Raw genomic sequence first — 13736 nt, 5'->3', positions numbered from 1 at the left:
AATCAATATGTGATCACTCCGCTCATCTTGTACTTCTTCATACTCGTGTATTCATACAAAACATAACACTACACTATCCCTCTTGTCCATGCTGACACTCCCTAAACCTTCGGCTTAACCCCCTTGTGAATAGCCGCAATCCCCATGGTCAAATCCTCCCACCCCTTCCCCGGAACCAAAAACCCGGCCTCCCTTATCATATTGCTAAATTCCTCTTGACTCGGAAACCTGGCTATACTCTCCACAAGATACTGATAACTCTCCCTATCCCCAGCAACCACCTGTCCAATCAATGGAATCGCACCGAAACTCCAGCGCTGGTACACGGCATCAAAGACCGGGTTGTTGACTTTGCTGAATTCGAGACACGCGAATACGCCGCCGGGCTTCAAGACGCGGAAAGCTTCTTTCAGGGCGATTTCTTTGTGCGTGAAGTTGCGGATGCCAAAGGCGACGGTGTAGAGGTCTATGCTTGCATCCGGGATCATATCCAGTTTCTCCGCATTCGCCTCTACGAAATCCAATCGCGGAGACCGCGCATACGGTGTTTGCAGCGACCGCTTCCGGCCTTCAGCTAGCATATCGGGGTTTATGTCCGCGACTACAACGCTGGTGTGGGGGTCGTGGTTTATGGTAGAGGCGTGGTCGAGCATGCGGAAGGCGATGTCGCCGGTGCCGCCGGCGATGTCGAGGATGGACATGCCTTGTTGGGTGGTGGGGGAGGTGAGGGGATTGAGGCCCGGGTTCAGGTTTCGCACGAAGTGGTCTTTCCAGAGGCGGTGGATGCCCAGGGACATGAAGTCGTTCATGGAGTCGTAGGAGGAGGCTACCGAGGAGAATACTGCGCCGACTGTGCAAGTTACCGTCAGTATTGGGCGTGTAGGGGGTGATGGAATTTAATTGGCATACCCCTCTGCTCCTTCAACGCTTCAGATATCGTCTCGAACCCAAAATGCGTCGTTTGCTGGCTGCTGCCGCCGTTCTGCGGCGACTTTGGTGGCGGCGTGCTCTGCTGCGCTTGTCGAACGGAGCACGAGAAACATCTGTACGGCTCCCTAGCCACCCTAACCTTGCTCCCGCCTAGCAATTGCCGTCCTATCCTCTGTCGCGAAGCCTGCATGTTTGCGCTGGTCGTGGTTGTTGTTCGACAAGGCTTGGCGGGCGACTTTCTAGAATTCATGCGCCATGACACGCGCATCTAACCCAGCCAGCCGTGCCAACCGGAAGTTTGCTAGCGCCCGCTCGCCATTGTTTGACCGCGGTTGAGTCGACTACGCCGACGCTTGCCGCCTACCCCAGGCGCATGCTTCCCCAGAATTATTGATATACCGCTGTTCCCCCGCCCGCAGTTTAGTTCTGAAGATGTAGATTGCCAGTCATGTCGTTCAGGTATACTTCGCGGATTTTACGGTTACAGAGGCTTTCGGGCTTGCAGGGACGGTTTGATGGGTCAAGAAGCGTTGTCGGTCCGCCATTGCAGTCATGTAGGAGTGTTGCTTCTACGCCTACGGCTGAGAGGTGAGTTTTGTGTCTGGTTGCTTTGGAACGAGAGGCTCACATTGTGTCCAGGGTGTTGTTTCCTGGTGCGCTGAACAGCGAGTTCACGAATACCATGGAGTTTATGCAACCAGCTCAGGCCCCGGCGATATCCACGTACCGTGTCATGAACCAGTATGGAGAGATCATAGACAAGGAGATTGGCGTAGAGACTACAGATGAGGAGGCTCTGTCGTTGTACAAGAATATGGTCAAGCGTCAGTGAGGCTGTTACTGTGTGTGGACATTGCATTGACAGGCTACAGTGAGCATAATGGATCTATTGATGTTTGAAGCGCAACGGCAAGGAAGACTATCGTTCTACATGGTACGTCAAACACCTCACATCTTCCAGCTTTATACTAATAGCACAAGGTCTCCGCCGGCGAAGAAGGCATAGCCATCGGCTCCGCCAGCGCCCTCTCTCCCGCCGACGTGATCTTCTGCCAATACCGTGAATCAGGCGTCTACCTGCAACGCGGCTTCACCCTCTCCTCCTTCATGAACCAGCTCTTCGCCAACGCAAAAGACAACGGTCTAGGCCGCAACATGCCCGTCCACTACGGCAGCAAAGAGCTCAACATCCACACCATCAGCTCAACCCTCGCCACGCAAATCCCCCACGCAGCAGGCGCCGCCTACGCCCTCAAGATGCAGAATGTGCAGAACCCTGAAACAGAGCCACGGGTCGCGGTATGTTACTTCGGTGAAGGCGCAGCCAGCGAAGGAGACTTCCACGCTGCCCTCAATATCGCTGCGACCAGACAAGTCCCTTGCATCTTCATCTGCCGCAACAACGGATACGCCATCTCCACCCCAACATCAGACCAATACCGGGGGGACGGCATCGCATCTCGTGGTGCAGGCTACGGCATCGCTACTCTCCGCGTAGACGGCAACGACATCTTCGCCGTCCGGCGCGCCACAGCCGAAGCGCGGCGCCTCGCTCTCCACGATGGCGGGCGCCCCGTCCTCATAGAAATGATGGCATACCGCGTAGGCCACCACAGCACCTCCGACGACTCCTTCGCGTACCGCCAACGCGTCGAAGTCGAAGACTGGAAGCGCCGCGATAACCCCATCACCCGGCTTAGAAAGTGGCTTGAAGGGCGGTCACTGTGGGATGATGCCAAGGAGAAAGAGTTGAGGTCAAAAACGAGGAAAGAGGTGTTGGGGGCGTTCGAACAGGCGGAGAAGGAGAAGAAACCTAGTATCCAGAATGCGTTTGAGGGGGTTTGGGAAGAATTGACGATGGAGCAGAGGGAGCATGTGAAAGAGTTGAGGGATGTGCTCGTGAGGTATCCGAAGGAGTATGATCTTGATGGGTTTGAGGGGGGATTGAAGGGTTTGGATGATTTGTTGGAGGGGAAGAGGGAGAAGTAGAGAGTACCTCTGCTTGGATGTAATACTACTGCATCGCCGGTCCCTATCCTGAAGCTACGAGAACAAACACGCGGCTAATGTACACATGATCAAGTTTTTCCTGCTCATCTTGTCTCCTCAACCACCGTATTACTACCCAACTGTCTCTCGTTCCATAGATGAAGATAGGTGACTGGCAACGGCGTCCAAATCCCGCGTCATAGTACTCACTTCTACAACCCCATACTTAACCCATGTCATCACATTGCACCACCGCACCACCGCACCACCGTTCCACAAAGAAACCATCAGGGTACCTAAGCACGCGAAGCGGCCGACGGCGGGTAACTACAGGTCCTTGCCAGTCTTGTCCAACGTGTCAAAAGCTGTGGAAGGTGGTATATACGCACGTCACATTCATTCAGTGTAGTGTCGCACGGTAAATCAATTGAAATTATGCTGAGCTATCTAGTTTTTTGCCGAAGCGACAGACGTCCATGGATAGTGGTCACTATGTAGCATCGACCAGCCAGTCGGGATCAGCGTCTTCATCTTCAGGGTCTTCCATCATGAGAGAGCCGGTCTCTGATGGAGATGAGGAGGGTGAGGAGGGCATTTCGATGTCCGTATTGGGTTTGAATGGGTCTTCGGGTTCGAGGTCGTCATTTTGTATTATGGATCCCTTCTCTGCATCTGACGCAGCATGGCCTTCTTCTGGTATGAAACCTCCGGCGGTATCTACAGGAGCATCAAGCTGTGAAGGCTCGCTATTGGTGTCTTTAGTAGCAGTGGAGGGACCTGCCTCGTCTACAGAGCCGTCACGGAGGAAGCCTCCGCCTTCTTCATCGTCCTCGGAAGAGTAGGTTTGACCATAGCTACTCCTGCGCCGAGGAAGCAATTGTTGCGAGTCCAGGATCGAGCTTTCAAAGCTTTGATGTCGGTTTAGGCTGATGGGTGCTGGACGATCGGTTTCTTCTGGAATGAAACCGCCACCTCCATCGCCATCGTGTTCGTTGTCATTGTCAGGTAGAAACCCGCCACCTCCGTGATTTTGCTCAGGTGGCTGGTAACCACGCGATTCGGCAACATCTCCCTCGTCGGGGAAGAAGCCTCCTGCCATTTCCTGTGCTACTAGCTCTCTATCCTCTTTACTAATCTCATCTTGCACATCAATGGCTGGACCCTTTTCGCCATCAATCTCGATAGCGTTGACACGTTGTGCGATGCGAAGGCCAAGGAAGAAACGTCTCCATAGGCGCAGAGACTCAACCCTTCGCGCCTCGGCTTCGGCTTCTTCTTGTTGGTGCTCCATTCCATCAATGACTGCCTGGACAGCGTCTGCGTACTCTTGTGCAACCACGACACCCTGAACGATTGCTGTACCATGGCGACCCTTGAAGGAAAAGCCAGTGACAGCATCGGCATAGTCTACCCCAACGATACGCGCTGCTTTCGATGCGAGCTTATGTCGGATATGCGTACCACCGGGTGGGCACATGGACGGGACGTAGAGGTCAAGATTGCCATAGGCATTGCGTGGCACGCGCCCCCGGACAACGGGAGGAGGGATGTAGAGCTCGGTCTGGAACTCTGCAAAAAGCCCCGCACCAACTTCGTCGACTTGTTCATCAATATCCATGTCTGCTCCGATTGAGGACCTTCTTCCTTTCTTGGGTTTGGCGCGCTTGAGTGGCTGCTCGCCAACTTTCACGTCCCGTCCCATACGATACCACTTGTCGGCTGTCCGGACTAGATGGACATTTGTACGACGGTAGATGGGTTCCATCTTCGGATTCATGGCACTGCCACAGTTGACCTTGCCGACCTGGTTCAAGGGATGTATCACTTCGTTATGCCGCAGGTGTCGCTCAAGAACATAGACTGGATGGCCTCTGAAGTCCTGCACATTCTTTGGAATACCTTCGGCAGCTTCTTTGCGTGCCAAAGTAGCATCTTCCATCTGGTCTCTGTCGAGAGTGGTTTCACGCTGGAAGAATTGCATCGCCCGTCTCCACCATTTATCACCATCAGGGGTAATTTCGACACGGTACTTGCGCGTCTTGGCATTGTACGCTTTCGCATATCTTCGGGTGACGTCTTTGGCAGTATAGTCTTCGTCGAACGCTATTGCGTAGGAGAGAATATTCTGAGCGAAGTTAAGCGGTGGCTCTAGCTTCTCAGGCGAGTTTACAGTAAATGTAGAATGTGTATCGATTGGTATCCACTTCTGGTAAGACGGGTTCAGTACCTCCACCCAATACACTGGATACGGCGTGTGGTAGGCTTTCTGTTTCTTGGGAGTTACACCTGTCTTGTTAAGAACGGCATGTCGCTCTCCCATCACACGCTCGAGTCTGGATAATTTCTTGTTACGCGGACCCTGTGACTTGGGTTTTGTTGGACTGGGCTCCGCCGGCTTGTTGTACGGATCGATGACTATCGTGTTTTTCTGAGCACTGGTCTTCTGCGGGGTGGCACGTTCGGCTGCAGAAGCAAAAGGTAATGGCTGTAGAGAACAAACAAGCCTAACCTCAATGCCGATTCCGCGAAGAAGAGCGCAAAACAGTTGCGTTCCAACATCCTGAGACCCTTGTAAAGTATGCGCTGCGGTGCGGAATTCATCTTTGTCCATAGGGTCATCTAGATCGTCAAAGTCTGAGAAAGGTCGGATAGCAGCTTCAGCTTCAGCCCATCTGGGCTTGTACATGCCTTGAGCCGTGATTCTGAACCGTTTTGACCACAGTACCTTGAGCTCGTTCAACCCATCTATAAATTGCTTCGAGGCCGAGTACTGCGACAAGTCGGGGTTGGGTACCAGGTTGGATAGGGTCTTGGAGGGCACAATCTTACGTAGCGTGTTTTGTACTCTCCTGTCGTTGCACCAGGCATTTCTGCGATGGACATGGTAGAGCAGACAGAGGATGTGCATCTTGTGGATATCCAAACGTCGCTTTTTGTCCACCGATGTTATGGCCCGCCGACGCATCTTCCTCCTTGTCCCAGTCTCCTCTATCTTTTTGGCTCCCATGGTAATAGAGATGTCGCCAATCTTGGGTGCAGCCTCAACGCCTTCGTGGGGGTCATCGGTATCGTCGCCGTCGGCAAGCGCATCTTCCCACTCCATATCGCTGTCATCTGACTCGTCCGAGTCGATGATGGTCTGACGGACTCGTTCGTTCGTGCGCGGTTCCTCGTCAGTGACGGAATAGGCTTGAGCGATGGGCTGCGATCGCGTGTGCGACGGCATCTGAGATTGTGGTGCAGCATCTTTCGTTTGAGACGGTGCGGGTACTGGCGATTTCGGAGCGTCACTAGGCGGTCCCCGCTGTCGTACTGGCTCAATATGGTGTTCCGGGCTTGGTTGTCGTCGTGGAGGCGCGGTTTTTCTCTTCTTGAGCGGCGGTTCGTCTGTGCTCATGGCCTGCTCTTCGCGCAGCATTTCCTGGAAGACGGCCGGCACGCCTCCATCCTCCTGCTCCTTCTTTGCCCTTCGCGTTGATCGTCTCGGGGTAGCCGACTCAGCCGCCTCAGGCGCTCTCCCTCGCGCGCCTGCCATGTCTGCTGTCACCGGTAGAGTTGGCGCAAAGTGTGGGGATTCGATTGTGACGCTTGCGGTTGAAAGTTACACAGCGCAATAGCAACCATCATGGCTGCAATAAGCAGAAATTAGAATGCGTGCAGATGCCGTGATTCGTGAGTGTACTGTGTTGCGGCGGCCTGCTTGGAGCGCATCAATGAAGACTGACCGTGATGACGCAATCGTCCAAAAGCGCGCCATCACGTGTTCGGCGATCTAGCCTCGATTTCAAGATTGCTTCCACATCACGTTCGACCAAAGTCACCACAACATGTATACCAAGGCCAATCCCATGCTCCACCTCATACAAGGAGAAAATGAATCAGATCTGCAGCCTACATTAAGATAGAAACACGCAAAGTAGGTCATCTAACGTCAACGTAGGCTCCAGGGTGTTCAGCTTTTTTCCTTGAATGAGGTGGCTCCATGAAATGGCCCTTCCCATGCTAAACCTATTATCTGGGACATGTAGTACAAACCGGCGTCCTCCAGGGCTTTGGAGGCTGGTACCCGGACACCATGGATGTTACTACCGCGGGTAACACAGGAGACTGTCGCTCTTCCCAGGCCAACATACTTCTTGAGGTGTGCCTACTCTACACAGTACATCGTTGCTACCCTTCACAGGAGTTGCGCCTACTGCATCTACGTGATCGGATGTCTTGTTATCTCTCAGTCTGCTCGAGCTCCCGAACGCATCAACATCATCAGCATCATCAGCATCACCAATATCAGTAGCAATACCAAAAGCGTCTATCACTACTACAACGACTCATCATGGAAATGTCTATGAAGCCCACCGATAATGGCATTCCACGCGCTCATCTTCTGGGTCTTCCATTTACGGTTGACCTAAGCTCTCCGAAACTGCCTACGGTCGATCCACAGCCAGTTGCCTCCCCACCGCGAGCACCGGAGTATACTGGCTCTCAGTATTCTCAGATAGTGGTAGAGACGAAGCTTCCAGCGCCAGATTCGGCCCATCTCCCAAAGACGAAGCCACATCACCGTCTACTTGGCGCGATGTCCAGTTGCTGCTCAACGAGTCGACCTCGTACACCCCCTGCGACGGCAACGGTACATGCACACGGCGATACGCGTGGCGAGGAAGAGGTGCCAGCCTTAAATAGCCCACATACCCAATCTCACGCCATGGGTATTTGCTGCTCGGGGTCTCCCCGCCCAAGTGAGGACTCTTCGCTAAAGCATCTAGGTGACATTGCGATCTCCGGCGAACAAGAGGACGTTGAGCTTGGCCCTCCAAATTTTGAGCGAGTCGTTCTCCGAATCGATGGTCTCAAGTGCGGATGCTGCGAATCAGGGCTTTCACGAGCCGTTGGCCGCATCCCTGCTGTTAGGGACTTTCAAGTGAACACTGTCCTAGCTCGGGTCGAGCTAGAGCTAGACACCAATCGGCTATCCGTTGACAAGATCATCGAGCTACTGGAAACCAGGACCGGATACAAGTTTGAGGAGCAGGTGGCGATTGCTGGTCAGGTTTTGGAGTTCATCATCACCGATCCTAGGCGTTTGCAGCATGCCGTCCAACCGCGCGGTGTCACACGTGTCGAAGCCCCCGAACGAGCACCATGGCGTCCTCTCGGCTTGTTGAGTGGGCGCACGGGCACAGCGCAGAAGAAGACGGCCGACGTCAACGGAGATGCAGATACCGAGGACAGCCCTCGCGGAACCTCGAAGCTACGTCTACCACCGACCAAGATATACTACAACGCGAGTGTCATCGGCGCGCGAGAAGTTTACGAACACTACCTCAAATACGATCCCGATCTAAGTCTAGCACCTCTAGTGGCAGACCCAGGGCTTGATCTTGGAGCCAAGCAGACCAGAAGAGCCTTGAAATGGTTTCTTCCCACACTGGCCTTCACGATTCCCGTCCTCATCCTGGCATGGACCCCACTTAATCACGAGAATCACACTTTTGCCCACATGTCATTGGCCCTGGCAACCGTCGTACAGCTCATCGCCTTCTACCAATTCGTCCCAAATGCCTTGAGATCCCTCTACCATTCCCACGTATTGGAGATGGACTTCTTGGTTACATTCAGTATGCCAGCCACAATCTGCGTGCACAAAATACGTTTGCTGACTACGTACTTCCGTAGGTACCACCATGGCGTACGTTTTCAGCGTCGTATCCTACAAGTACCAACTTGACGGTAGGCCCCTGGAAACTGGATCGTTCTTCGAGACGTCTACGCTGTTGGTCTCGCTTCTCTTGATGGGCCGCTTCATCAACGAATACGCCCGTTATCGAGGTAAGTGAAAAAATGTTTTATCACCCAGGAACCTATATTGCCTTCAGAATGTTATATCTTGCGCTTTTTCACCAATGTGGTCTTTGGGGTACGTTTTAATTTTTTTGCAGCTGCGAAGTCGGTATCGTTCAGATCGCTGCAAGCCGACCAGGCAATCCTCGTGCAGCAGACAACTACGTCATGGGCCAACGCAATCACGAGCAAGATTGACAGCAGGCTACTACAATACGGTGACTACTTCTGCACACCACCGCATGCCAGGATCGTGACGGACGGCGTGGTAGTGTACGGAGGCTCCGACGTCGACGAATCGATGATGACGGGTGAGTTCAAGCCGAACGCGAAGGGACTGGACTCCGAAGTCTTCGCAGGCACGAACAATGGAGATGGCCAGCTCATAGTGAGCCTAACGAAGTTGCCGCACGAGAACTCAGTGCAGCAGATTGCCGCCTTGGTCGAAGACGCTGAGTTGACCAAGCCGCGAGCACAAGCACTTGCCGATCGGATCGCTGGTTGGTTCGTCCCTGCAATAGCTTCCATCGGGCTCACAGTTTTTCTCATCTGGCTCTTTGTTGAGCGATACCACAACACAAAATCCTGGAGGGTACGGTATCCGCCACGTATACTTCTCAAAATTTCTAGCTAACTATTTTCCAGTATGTGTCAACCAGACTCTACTCCGCGGAAGCAGGTCGCGTACTGACGTATTAGCAGAAGCGCGGTACTCACTGCCATTACCTACGCCATCGCCACTCTCATCGTATCTTGTCCATGCGCCGTCGGTCTTGCCGTACCCATGGTCGTCATGATCGCAGGTGGTGTGGCCGCACGGCACGGCATCATTTTTCGGGACCCTCAGAAGCTTGAGGTTGCACGCAGCGTTACCGACGTCATCTTCGACAAGACCGGTACCATAACCACTGGAAAACTTGAAGTCATTGGAGTTCCCAGGTATCGCAAGACAGACCAGGCACTCATGAAGGGGCTTTTATTAGGCCTCTTGAAGGGCATCAAGCACCCCGTGTCCATCGCGATCACCCAGTATCTGGAACAGCACATGCTCGTCCACAAGGACTTCAAACTTCTTGAGGTTAGCAACATCACCAGCATTCCCGGTAAAGGCGTCCAAGGCAATTGCGCGAAGACTGGGGTGGAGGTTCGCGCAGGCAATGCAGAGTGGCTTCATATCAACGTTATCGGACAATCAAAGAATACGGGATGCTACGTCACCTACGGCGGCGACCTTCGCATCAGTTTCGAACTCCTGGATCAGCCCCGCCCTGAAGCGATAATGGTGGTTAGAGAACTTCATGCTCGAGGAATCAACGTGCACATGCTGAGTGGCGACAACGATGGGACTGTCAGCGACGTGGCGACAACTCTATACATCGACGAGGCGAATACAAAGGCTCGCTGCACACCCGAAGGAAAAATGCAATACATCCGTGATCTCCAGGACTCCCGCAGAAAATCCACCGTCATGTTCCTCGGTGACGGAACAAACGACTCTGCAGCCCTCAAACAAGCCCACGTAGGCGTCCACCTCAATGATGGCTCCGACGTTGCGAAGTCCGCAGCTGATGTCGTCCTCATAACGACCCGACTACATGACGTTCTCATCCTACTCGATATCTCGCACGCTGCATACCGACGTATCTGGTGGAACTTCAGTTGGTCGGCATTCTACAATTTGTTCGCCATCATCCTTGCTGCCGGCGCATTCGTCAAGCTCCAGGCCAACGTAAGGATTACACCGCAGTGGGCGGGCCTGGGTGAGCTCATCAGCGTCCTACCTGTGGTCTTGATCGCATTCCAGATGCGATTCCGGAACTATGGAAAACCGTACCGCATGATGGAGACAACGTATCAAAAATTTGAGGCGCCGAAGCGTGAGCAGCGACGTAGTCGCCAGAGTGCGAGTTCGGCAAGCGCTGGGTGTTGCGAATTTCCAACGTCGACTTTGGCAGCTGTTGACACGTTTACGGGTATGAGTCAGAAGCGTGGGCTCGGGAAGTTGGCGTTTTGGTTGAATTGGTGAGAACGGTTATTTTATTTGTTTTGCGTTTGGAGTTTTGCTGGGGTAGTAGGCTATATTGGGAGTGTGCAATTCATTGTTCTTGTCTCGTCTTCGTGCCTATTCGGGCTGCTTTCTACGTACACTCCTCTATTCATTCCAGGGAATGTGCCCTGGAGTATACATCGCACTTTACCGCGACATATCGCAAAGTAAAGTACAGTGTATATCTCTGGGACAAGTGTACTTGTCGCAGGTACATCATTGGAATGTATAAACAGCGAGCTGCAAGCGTCGCGCGACTCCACCATTCAACTGCAGACTCGCCTTACTAAGCTCACCAACAAGAAGAACTGGCATCAGCAGCAACTTGGCGTCCCTACTAATAGCAGAAATATATGCAGCAGCAGCATCGCCGTTAGCAGCAGCGTTGCTAGTGGTCATACATATAGCAACAGCCAGCTCAGTCACTCGCGGCCGCCGCCAAACCCGTTCGTCGGCTATGAAAACAGACCGCTGGCCCTTCCACCGCATCCGCAGGTACTTTTCCCCTTCTTTCTATCGAAATCCGTTCAATGCAGATGTATTTTGACAACATACTCTTTCCAATCCGCTGGAACGCCTTCTCGGTCCATCAAACCATGCACATATGTTTCTCCAACGAGCGTATAGTGACCTTTGGGCGCATCTGGGACTGCTCGGATGCAGAATGGTACGTTGCCTCCCAATAAGATAGCTATGGAGTCACCAGGAAGCATCTCCGGTGGACCAACGCCCATACGGCCGTCTGTCGTGATGAAGAATCTCCGATCAAACCCCGACGTAAAGCACGTCTCATAGAAGAAGCGATCATCACTGAGATCTTCGCCATGCAAGCTCCCCGCGGCATTGGGATTAGTCGCTCGAGCCTGACACCAAGACTGCAAGTTCCTTCCCAAACGCGTGACGTTTGCGTTGCCGAATCTTCGAGATTTGTTCCCCCTAGGAGAGTCGTTGGACGAAGCAGCTTGATTGGACGAAAGCGGCTCCCAGCTATCTGTCGTCAAGGTCCTCCAAAGCGCCTCTTCTAGCGTGTGATTCCCTAAAGCGCAAAAGACCCTTTCCTTCTCGGCTTCAATCATACGGTAGCATGTATCGAGGGTGTCGATGATGTTTTTCCAAGTAAGTCGCTCCGTATGTAGTATGTGTGAGACTTGAGAGATTGTCTGGCTTGGCTCAAAAGCGTCTACCGTGAGGATATCCTTCCTTCTCTCAATGTGGGCTGCCGTTGCGCCTGCTGCGGAATAAAGTGCTGAGCGATGTAGTTTGAGTTGTGCGACGGCGTACTGTGTTGGTGTTTTCGGGCTGATTTCCACGACCCAAGATGGTATGCCTGATACGCCGGCCATGGTTCTACCCATCAATGCACCCAATGAGCGGGTACCGCGTATATCCCTGACGGTCGCTTGAACGAAGACTTCTTTGGGAGAGAGACTGTAGTCAGGGATAATGGGCGGTGTACCTTGCCAGTCTGTTACGAGTCCTAGTACACCGAACACATTGTCCCTGATATTTGTCGCTTCGTGCAGGTGTACTAGACGCATGACTTGACTCAGACACAGTCTTTTACCTCGCTGTCTGAGCTTCTGGAGGGCTACCGCGCCGGTGTGCACGGCGAATGATAATTGACTCCAAGCCAACCTGCCGTTTGTCGGCAGTGACAAGCTAAGGCTTCTACAACAGCCTTTGGAGTGTCTGGTTATTGACTGAACTGCCTCTATGAGTGTATTCCATGGCATCGTGTTGTTGCAGTAAACCACTGTGGCCCGTCGAGCAAGCACCGTCTCTTGTACAACCCAGATCCGATACCACCATGGATTTCCAATCCATGTCTTCGTAGCTCGAATGACTGCTGACCAGCTCTCCTTGCGAAGCAGCCGCCCGTTCTCTACAGTGAAGAAGGGGATTTCGCCTACGTGCTTGTCCATGCCACAGATTCGTATGTAAACAAAGAAGCCAAGTACGTCCTCCGCCTCCTTTTGCTCTCCTCTTCTCCCATCTCGAATCTTGCTCTGCTTGAAGTAGTCATCCACGGTCGTGGCGTCTCTTTCATCTCCAGTCCAGTTGACGGTGGCTGGTCGTTTGAAGGGAGCTCGAGGGCTGCGTCCGTAGCCGAGCCAGATGAAGGTTTCTTCCGCCAAACTATATATTTCGCCCATAAGCTGTACTTGTTCCGAACGCTCTTTGAGGTCCGACTGGTTGATGCAGGCTGCATCTGCGTAGATGATCAAGGCCTTATCCGTTCTCCGCAATCGTTGCAGCCCATTGCGCAGATTCCGCGTTATCTCCAGCGACTCTCCATCGATCCTGATGGGTAACGTTACCGTTGGGTCACCCCAAACGTACGAGATGGCGTGGAATTTTGGGTTATCGTTCAGCGAGACGGTCTCCAGGTGGCATGCGATGTCATCATTCCAGGCCCCTGGATGAACATGGAGTAGACGTATCTCTTTCCGGGACGCGTCGAGCTGGCAATACATGTTAAGGTGCAGAGCTTGCTAGCGGTTTGCGACGGCTCGCATGGCGTGGAAGGCTCAACATCGTTACCTGGAGAGGCTGCTGAACTTCGCAGATTGCGCGTCGCATCCCTATCATTCAATTCCCCCTATAGGTGACGTCAACTGTGGCACGGACTGTTGCTACTTCCTGGTGTTGTTGGCTGAAATGGCATCTGGATATCCCATAAGCTGGGAGCACAGAAGCGAGCCAATCACCCAGGCGGCCTCGCGGGGCTGTGCTGGACGTGTATGGGTCGTGAGATTGGGGGCGGAAAGTCATGCTAATCATCCGAGCCAACGAAAGCGAAACGATGCAATATAGCAGAACAAGGTATATAATTTCATAACCATCATAACCATCATCGTTATATAGCCGCGTGGCCAACATCATCATGTGATCTTCTTTCATACATCTTTCATCTTTGGTTCAATCA

The 13736-nt window shown here is 53.0% G+C and overlaps 5 protein-coding genes across 5 annotated transcripts; 2 read left to right on the top strand and 3 right to left on the bottom strand.

Moving 5' to 3' along the window:
- Positions 1-101: 101 nt before the first annotated feature.
- Positions 102-1120, bottom strand: BKA58DRAFT_320776 (ubiquinone/menaquinone biosynthesis methyltransferase ubiE; the record flags this gene model as incomplete). Its single annotated transcript, XM_046167780.1, has 2 exons — positions 102-850; positions 910-1120. The coding sequence occupies 2 exons, from the start codon at positions 1118-1120 to the stop codon at positions 102-104; spliced, it is 960 nt and encodes a 319-aa protein (XP_046022579.1).
- A 176-nt stretch (positions 1121-1296) lies between these two features.
- BKA58DRAFT_389862 (thiamine diphosphate-binding protein) lies at positions 1297-3330 on the top strand. Its single transcript, XM_046170789.1, has 4 exons — positions 1297-1518; positions 1570-1754; positions 1803-1864; positions 1912-3330. The coding sequence occupies exons 1-4, from the start codon at positions 1379-1381 to the stop codon at positions 2917-2919; spliced, it is 1395 nt and encodes a 464-aa protein (XP_046022578.1). The 5' UTR covers positions 1297-1378; the 3' UTR covers positions 2920-3330.
- Positions 3331-6621, bottom strand: BKA58DRAFT_389861 (uncharacterized protein). The gene has a single exon (XM_046170788.1). The coding sequence runs from the start codon at positions 6452-6454 to the stop codon at positions 3410-3412; it is 3045 nt and encodes a 1014-aa protein (XP_046022577.1). The 5' UTR covers positions 6455-6621; the 3' UTR covers positions 3331-3409.
- Positions 6622-7627: 1006 nt separating this feature from the next.
- BKA58DRAFT_461533 (E1-E2 ATPase-domain-containing protein) lies at positions 7628-10854 on the top strand (the record flags this gene model as incomplete). The annotated part of the gene is made up of 4 exons (XM_046174806.1): positions 7628-8540; positions 8599-8751; positions 8862-9360; positions 9466-10854. 4 exons carry the CDS (start codon positions 7628-7630, stop codon positions 10787-10789), a joined length of 2889 nt encoding a protein of 962 aa, XP_046022576.1. The 3' UTR covers positions 10790-10854.
- On the bottom strand, positions 10853-13466 carry BKA58DRAFT_389858 (heterokaryon incompatibility protein-domain-containing protein). Its single transcript, XM_046170787.1, has one exon. The coding sequence runs from the start codon at positions 13282-13284 to the stop codon at positions 11338-11340; it is 1947 nt and encodes a 648-aa protein (XP_046022575.1). The 5' UTR covers positions 13285-13466; the 3' UTR covers positions 10853-11337.
- Positions 13467-13736: the final 270 nt, after the last annotated feature.

This window comes from Alternaria rosae (genome assembly GCF_020736505.1).
Source record: "Alternaria rosae strain MPI-PUGE-AT-0040 chromosome Unknown BKA58scaffold_8, whole genome shotgun sequence".
Taxonomy (NCBI): domain Eukaryota; kingdom Fungi; phylum Ascomycota; class Dothideomycetes; order Pleosporales; family Pleosporaceae; genus Alternaria; species Alternaria rosae.
Note: the sequence above shows the minus strand (reverse complement) of the source record. Positions and strands in the feature narration are given on the sequence as shown.

Bases quoted from the DNA above. Each gene is read 5' to 3' on its own strand.
- BKA58DRAFT_389862 (XM_046170789.1), top strand. From the start codon at position 1,379: ATGTCGTTCAGGTATACTTCGCGGATTTTACGGTTACAGAGGCTTTCG. The intron at 1,519-1,569 runs GTGAGTTTTGTG...CATTGTGTCCAG, and splicing joins TCTACGCCTACGGCTGAGAG to GGTGTTGTTTCCTGGTGCGC. The intron at 1,865-1,911 runs GTACGTCAAACA...TAATAGCACAAG, and splicing joins GAAGACTATCGTTCTACATG to GTCTCCGCCGGCGAAGAAGG.
- BKA58DRAFT_389861 (XM_046170788.1), bottom strand. From the start codon at position 6,454: ATGGCAGGCGCGCGAGGGAGAGCGCCTGAGGCGGCTGAGTCGGCTACC.
- BKA58DRAFT_389858 (XM_046170787.1), bottom strand. From the start codon at position 13,284: ATGTATTGCCAGCTCGACGCGTCCCGGAAAGAGATACGTCTACTCCAT.